The sequence below is a fragment of the Palaemon carinicauda genome, chromosome 38, assembly GCF_036898095.1.
Source record: "Palaemon carinicauda isolate YSFRI2023 chromosome 38, ASM3689809v2, whole genome shotgun sequence".
NCBI lineage: Eukaryota > Metazoa > Arthropoda > Malacostraca > Decapoda > Palaemonidae > Palaemon > Palaemon carinicauda.
This window is the reverse complement of record NC_090762.1, coordinates 37,856,230-37,864,528: the sequence shown is the minus strand read 5'-3', so window position 1 is coordinate 37,864,528 and position 8,299 is coordinate 37,856,230. Positions and strand designations below refer to the sequence as shown.

The 8,299-nt window shown below is 38.0% G+C and overlaps 1 protein-coding gene across 4 annotated transcripts in view; it reads left to right on the top strand.

Moving 5' to 3' along the window:
- Positions 1–8,299, top strand: part of eIF3a (eukaryotic translation initiation factor 3 subunit a) — a 28,972-nt gene continuing 20,673 nt past the window's right edge. For all 4 annotated transcript variants that reach the window (XR_011041730.1, XM_068362080.1, XM_068362079.1 and 1 more), the window contains exons 1-3: positions 1–184; positions 6,217–6,413; positions 6,721–6,894. Coding sequence is in view for 3 of the 4 variants with exons in the window: in XM_068362080.1 (XP_068218181.1) it covers positions 136–184; positions 6,217–6,413; positions 6,721–6,894 (420 nt within the window). In the remaining variant the exon portion in view is untranslated. The remainder of the gene's footprint in view (positions 185–6,216; positions 6,414–6,720; positions 6,895–8,299) is intronic.

Sequence of the window (8,299 nt, the reverse complement as noted above, 5' to 3'; positions counted from 1 at the left end):
TAGTGACGTCACTTCCTTTCTAGAGGCCGACCCGTATACCTCATGTGGATCGCCGATCTTATTCAATTTTTTGGGTGAAATCTACAATTTCAAGGCATCTTTACCTTTTAAATGTGACGCTTTGAAACCAATAAGATGTCGCGATCATATCAAAGACCCGAAAATGCCCTTAAAAGGGCCAGTGGTAAGTAGCGAAGGCGAAATGCGTTTTTACTTGAACCTGCCGTGGTGTAATGGTTGGTGGAAAGTAAACACTCGGACAGTGAGATTTTGGGAAATGAAAATATAGGATTAAAGGCTTGTTATTTAATCTATCCTTTTCTGTAATGGTGTGCTGGAAGTATATGCGTTTTATTTAATTAATTCCTAGTTATTTTGGTGGGTTTTGGATGCCGATGCTATTCTAACAGTCGATTAATAACCGTGCCGTGAATTTTGACAGGTTGGGTATTGTCCCACGGCTACCGTAGATGTTTTGACTACATATTCTACGCCAGTCTACGGTGTGTGTGTAGGCAAAGAAAAAATTAACCATAACCAGAGAGAAGGGTGCAATGTAGTAGTCAGGCCAGTCAAAGGACCCATAACTCTAGCGGTAGTATCTCAATTGGTGGCTGGTGCCCTGGCCAACCTACTACCTATGTATAGGTATATGTATATACATATATATATGTATATATATATATATATATATATATATATATATATATATATATATATATATGTATATGTATATATATAGACACATACACATCTATATATAGGAGAGACTGAATATCAGCGGCCAGTTAAAAGTGGACGTAAACCTAACCTACAAACAGTGTCCTTACCTACTTGCTTGCAACACCCCTTACACTCTCGTATTCTTAGTTAGACATAATAATACATACAGAAGAAAGACAGATGATGTGAATATGCAATGGAAGATAAAATATTGGAAGGAGAAAGGATTAAGGAGGTGGAATCATTTAAGTAATTAGGAACTATGATCTCCAATACAGGATATTTAGTTTTTGGGTTTAATGAAAGATTGAAAAAAAGCAAATCAGACAATGGCTAGGTTAAGTAAAATTTAGGGATCAAATCACCTGAAATCACATAAAATTGAGGCTATATATCAGTGTAGTTAGATCGTTGAGTTGTGGTATAACAATGAAACTATATCTAACATTCGGTAGATTTGAGAACAAAACCCTCAAAAGAATATTGGGAGTTGAGTGGCAGTATAGGATTAGAAATGAAACTATAATAAGAGATTACCTTAGTGCCATATGTGGATGAGATCATGGTGAGGGGTAGGTGGAGATGGTTTGACCATGCTCTTACTTCCCGAGAGATAAGTTCACCAAGCTTCCAACTAGGCTCCACAAGGCACTACATGGCTGAGGACTATGAAACAGGAAGTATATGATGATGAATGGAGGAGTATTGATTAAAAGCTCAAGATACACAATAGGCAAAATCTAACAGATGCCCTTTGCGTCAATAGGCGCAGGAGATATGTATATATACTTTTCTGTGTATGTGTGTGCAGGTGTTTATATATATATATATATATATATATATATATATATATATATATATATATATATATATATATATATATATATATATATAAGGGCATTATACATGTATGTTTGTATGTGTAAGTCTGTTGTTCAGGCATGAGAGTAAGCCATGGATGATAGTACAGTAATATGAATTGTTAGTAATTACAGTAAACAAGAAAAATCAAGTGAATCATGCTGATGACACTGCCTCTGCATTGTCGTTAATTTTTGCTGGCCGCCTTTACCTCATATTTTTTTTGAATGTTGAAAATACAGTTCAAGTGGTGTCCCAGAGAGGGTCGATATGGGGCATGGTGTAGCAGGAAATTTTTCCCCCCTTACTGCAAGTCCCCTTGGAAAGTGAGTGTAGGATAGATTCCTTCCCGGGAAAATTAACCTAGGATAGATATCCCCTAGGGAAACACAGGCTCGGCTGTTATTCTCCCTTGGGGGCAATTTCAGGCATAGAATTTTTTTCTGCCTATTGGCCGTTTCTCCCTCTGTTTACATAGCTTTGACTTTTATTTCCACCGCAAATAAATTGCTCTCCCATTACCCCCCCCCCCCTCTCTCTCCAGACACACAGGTGGTATCCTGGGACTTTGGGTTGGCAATATCAGGAAAAAAAAAAACATTAAACACTTACGAGTTTCATATAAGGCCACAGAACTTAACACACTCACCTAACCTAACCTAGTAGTTCCCATGTAGCAGACCTAGGTGGGAGGCAATCCCTCCTTGACCCCCCTCCTAGGTAACACACCTGCCCAGATCACAGGTCTATCTCGGGGCAAGCCCCCAGAACCCCCCCTCCTAGGTCATAGACCAAGCTAGGCCCAAGCCCCCCAGATCCCCCTTCCTAGGTCACAGACCTAGCTTGGGCCAAGTCCCCTGGACCCCCCTCCCCATATCACACTTAGCCAGGTCCAGCCCCCAGACCCCCCTTCTCAGGTCATAGGCTTAACCTGGGCCAAGCCTCCCCCCCCCACCTCCTTGCCCAGGACACAGACCTAGCAAGGGTCAACCCCCCTTGCCCAGGTCACAGACCAGCAAGGGTCAACCCCCCCCCCCCCCCCCTTCCTAGGTTAGAAATCTTGCAGGGGCCAAGCCCCTCAACCTCCCTTTCCATGTCACAGACCTAGCTAGGGGCAAGCCCCCCAGACCCCTCTCCCAGGTCAGAGATCTTGCCTCAGACCCCCTACCCATGTCGCAAATAATTCCATGCTCTATGATTGACACCTACGTATTTTTTTCTTTTTTTCTCTCCCCCCAGTTGAGTTACAACAAAAATGTGTTGGTGTTCAATAACATATAATGCAGAATCACACTTGCGACACTAAAGTTTGAGGGATAACACAGTGAGATTTTACAAAGGTGGTTACTATATTAGGTGAAGGCCTACCACAAAAGTCACCATGAAATTGCAGTTGCTATACGTTGACATAGCCATACGCTTATATCAGCAGAAGGGTTAGGGGTATCTTGGCCCAGAGGGGGAAATATCTTTGAGCAAAATTCCCCCAGGGGTTATATATCCTAGGGCATATTTCTCCTAAGGCTAATTTAAGAAAAGGAAAAAAAAAAACAGACAATTACAACGGGACAAATGCTTTAATTATGGGACAATCCTGTCAAAAACATCTGGTCATCCAATTTGATCTTTCCTCCTTTGTCGCTTTTGAATCCCACCTGCTCCCTATCCTGACAGGATGTCGTATCACTTTTAAATCCTTCAATAAACCACCTCAGTATATAGAATAGGCCTAAAGCAAAAGTTTAGTAGACTCCCAGCTAGCCGTTTTTGCATGAAAATTTGTTTTTTCCTCATTACTTATCTTGTTTTATCGTGTTCAGGTGTTATTGCCTTTCACACAAGTGTTGTTTTCCAGTTATCACCACCCAACAGTAGTGGAAAGTCCCGGGTGGGATAAATAAAAAAACTAACGAATTAGGGAGGGATGGTAACAGAAACTAACAAGACGAATGTTTTTTCATGGAAGAGTAAAAGGTTGAAATAAAACCTACTGGTTGCTAACCTCCGCAGTTATCTCTCAGACTCCATTAACTAGAGTTCTGTTTTCTCCCGAGCCTCTCTCCTTCTTTTTCTTTTTCTTCTTCTTCTCCTCAAACTCAAGCTTCATAATTTTAACATGGTCCGATTTTAAAAGGAAGTACTATAAGCAGAAGAACCTAACCTAACCTAGAAGCTGTATCCCTCCGTACACAACCGTATCCTTAGTATAGGCTGAGACTTGGTCTACAATGACTTGCCTTGATAGTCAAAGTTTCAGTAATCTGAATCGTGTTTAAAAATGGTTGATAGGTTAGTTTAGAGATACCATTTGTCCACAAAATTAGCTTGGAGCACTTTCTCTTGGCATATCCAACTTCCTTAGTTATGAGGAAGAAATGCATTTGATGAAAACCCAATCAATAGGAGTGATTGAAATATATCTGGATTCTGATTGGCTAACTTAAAGTAAAAATCATAAAAACAGGGAGAGAAAAGTCTTATTACTAGGTGTACCTGCTTAAGCAAGTTGATAGAGCGTGCCAAAATCTAATAGTCAAAAGTTCAGTACAGTAATGCATTCAGAGAAGGTACCATGTTTCCTTTGGAGCACAGTGCTCAGTGGGCATAACTACTGCTCGTTTGGGCGAAAATTGTTGTATAAGAATAGGAACAAAAATACAAATTAACGGGAGCCACTACAGTATTTGTGACGGTGGTGTGATATGCACAAGATGGAAAAATTTGCTGCTTGTCGTGCCGTAAGTTTATTATTTTTTCGCTTATTGATGCGTTTGCACCGATAATGTACTGAGAAGTGTTTAGTTTTCACTTGTTTTACCCAAGAAAAATATAAATTACAACTAAAGCGGTGGTTGCAAGTCTGTTTAACCAGCCCTGTTACCGGTTGATATTTACAATTTCACCTTCCTTTATCATTTTGTTTAATTTTAGTATTTGGGTGAGGGAACACCAGAAGCAAGTGATTTGCAACAATAATAATACTGTAGTTAGAAATTAAAAATAAAAACAAAGGTAGACCTTTTCATATCACATTCCTCGGAACCTTTGCATATCTACGGCCCATGCCTCATTCATGTATAGAAAATGGAATTTCCTTCCCATTTTCAGTCGCAATTAGCCATGGCTAATGTACTGTAAAACCCCTACCTAATTTAAGCATAATTATGTGTATATTGGCCCGGCAAATTAACTTTTAATTACTCGGTGTTTGCTCGGCCTTGGCTTGCTTCTGTCTGTTTAACATCATTTCACTGATTCTCTGTTCTGGCAATCGATACAAAGATGGGGTGCACACACCAGCTGCGCGCGATATTTTGGCTTTATTTTAATATTGTATTAATCACATACAGTAGTTCAAACTGGATTTTGCTTGGCCGTGGCTTTCTACATTTGCAATTTAATATTATTTCACTGCTCTGTTCTGGCAAGGGTTACATGGATGTGGTGCATACACCAGCTCTTTTGGCTTGAATTTCAATATCTGATTAATGCATTATTGCAACTGGATTTTACTTGGCCATGGCTCGTATGTTTGCAATTTAACATTATTTCATCGCTGCTCTATTTTAAATCACTTGGTTCAATTTAATGTATATTATCATGAACAAATATAGCTTTACTTTTTATTTTGAAGTCGGTGAATTTGGAATCTTCAGGTCAAATCATTTTTTTTCTAAGGGCCAAGTTTCTAAAGAATTAATTACTTGTATAAAGTTAGACTAGGTCGAGCTAGGAGGAGTACTGTATGTTGCTATCTTGTCTCGGTCTAAGAATTTGTATTTCTGCACCAAGCTTGGTGCACCCGTTACCCTAGCCATTACTTGTCCGTTTCCTGTAGCGAATTCCAGTTTCCCTAGAAAATAATTAATCATATACTGTAGTAACAAAGTGTTTGGTATAGGTTACATCTGTTTCAAATATTGTAAAGATAAATTGGATAGGGTCAACCTCAATTTTAAAAAAGAAATTACGTATGATCATATAACACCTTGGTTTACAAGTATACGAGCATGCAAATTCGAATAGCTCTGTGAGCAGACAAATACAAGACTACCAAGAAGTCAGGCACGAGGCCCATGTGCCGCGCACACAGTATTCACTTTGTTTCTTGCCATTTTAAAGAGCAGGCAAAAGCCATCGTCCTTGTCAAAAAAAAGAGAATGAGCATAAAATGAAAAACATAAAGTTGGAGAGGCCACCATCTTTCATTTGCTTATCCATACACTTCATGGTACTGTAATTGGGTTTTTGTAAGTTTGTATGAGAATACATGTGAGGTGCTCTTTAAGGTTTAAAATCTATACTCTATACACATTATCTTGACTTACCGTATACAAAGTTTCTATAAAGCCCAACTTTGCTTTAATGGAAATTTTTGAAAATTAATAGCCTAATAAATTTACATGAAACTTCTTTAAATAGCACAAAGTTTTTTCCCTGTATTTTAGAGATAATTTCCTTAAAAAAGCTTTGTAATAGTACCATAAATGTCCACAGTACAGCATTCAATATCTCATTTTCATCGCTGGACTTTAATTCCCCGTTTTCTTCCTTTCCTAGGCTTACATTAAGATGATTCTACTTAGAGTTGTGTGTCCTCCTTATTTATTTGTTTATACCTTTTCTTAACAGAGTTTATCGATGTGGGGAAACCCAATCGGGCCCTGGAGGTCCTCTATGAGGTCATCAAGCGCGGAAAGATGCGCAACACCTTCTCGGAGAAGTTGCTCGAGCCTATCATGTTCAAGTACCTCGAGTTGTGTGTCGACTTGAAAAAATCCCACTTAGCCAAGGAAGGTCTATATCAGTACAGGAACATATTTCAAAGTGTAAGTAGATTATTGTTTACTACTAAACATAACCCTTTTGGATGTATTTTATCCTTGTAGAGATGTTTTATACTGTTTAACAATATGTTTCAAATGAGAAAATGAGTGTGCCTGATACTCGGTGACTTTCTCTACTTTCCTTACTAGTAAATGTATCTGGGTTTAGTCTCTGTCAAGAACAGAATAATTTGAGAAAGTTTATATTTATCGGTATACAGGTATTAAATGTTGCATTATTTACGATGTTTTTAATACTGCTTTATGTATTGCTAACAATTACTCATAATGATGTTTGTCACATCTTCAGGTGAATGTTTCCTCTCTGGAAACCGTTGTGCGTCATTATTTGTCTCTTGCTGAGGAGCGAACTGAAGCAGCACGAAGAGAGAGCCACCAAGCTGTTGTGGACATTGATGATCTTGATCAGCTGGCAACTCCAGAAGAGATCCTATTGTCAGCTGTCTCTGGGGAAGATGCTCAGGTAAGATACAGATGATTTTGTTGTCTCTTGAAATAGCCTCCTTGTAATTTATGGTGGTATAAATAATATACTATAATTCGAAAGTTAATAAATTTCAAATTATGAAACATTGGGTCTAATTCATAGTTCTGCATGGCTAGGAAGAAGAACCCATAATGGAACTGCATTATATTGGAGTCTTTTCTATTGAAATTACTGATTATCAAATTGAAATTCATAAATGTCAAGATGCTATACTTTTTTTTCTATCAAGTATTGCTGTACATTTAGGTCAATATTTTGAGTGCTCAGAATCAGTGAAAACCAACTGAATGCTTAACTGCATAATGTTTCAGATGCAATAATGCATTTGATATGATATGAATAAACCCATTGCCCTCTATTTAGAAATATACAGTATATTTGTTCTTACACAGACTCGCATCCTATAATAGGAGTGTGTTTTCAGCGAAGCCTGAAATTTCTGTTATAAGTTATAATTCATAATGACATGTTGGTAGTTACTGGTGGGGAAGTCCCCCACCCCCCCTGCTACCTAACTTAAAAGCATCTGACTTCAGCCGCCTAGTAGTATAGATGGACAGAAGGTCCTCGGCTTTTAAACATTCGGGGATACAAACACAAATCCAACTGAAATAATGAATCTCAGATATTGTATCAAAAGTATATAATGAAATATTGTAATAAAATCATTCATAATTTGATGCAGTAAGCAAGACAACATTATGAAATAGGACTCTGGTGACTACTTTTGCAGCTGAAAATATTGGCATTAGGAGTTAAGCGAGTCCTACCCTAGCCCAAAATTTAACAATATTCTCCGTAAAAACAATTAGACTAGCAAACAGCTTCTTGGAACCTGTGAATTTTGTAAGTTGTGAACATTCTGTAATCTCCATGTCCAAAACTTTGCTTTCAAGTTGTATTTAGTTTTGTCTCAGAATGGATAAACCAGTAGGTGGCATGTGGTCATGCCCAGGAGTTTGCGGACAGCAGTGTAGATCTTCCTCAAAGGGAAAGAATTCCACAGGTTTTCTTTCCTCCTAAAAACCTAGTTTCTGATTCTTCTCCATTGCTGTCTTCTGTGGGGAATAATAATTATTATTATTACTAGCCAAGCAACAACCCTAGTTAGAAAAGCAAGATGTTATAAGCCCAAGGACTCCATTAGGGAAAAATAGCCCAGTGAGGAAAGGAAATCAGGAAACATATAAATGATGAGAACAAATTAACAATAAATCATCCAAAAAACAGTAACACTGTCAAAATAGATATGTCCTATATAAACTATTAACGTCAAAAACAGATATGTCATATATAAACTATAAAAAGACTCTTGTCAGCCTGGTCAACATAAAAACATTTGCTCTTAACTTCAAACTTTTGAAGTTCTACTGATTCAACT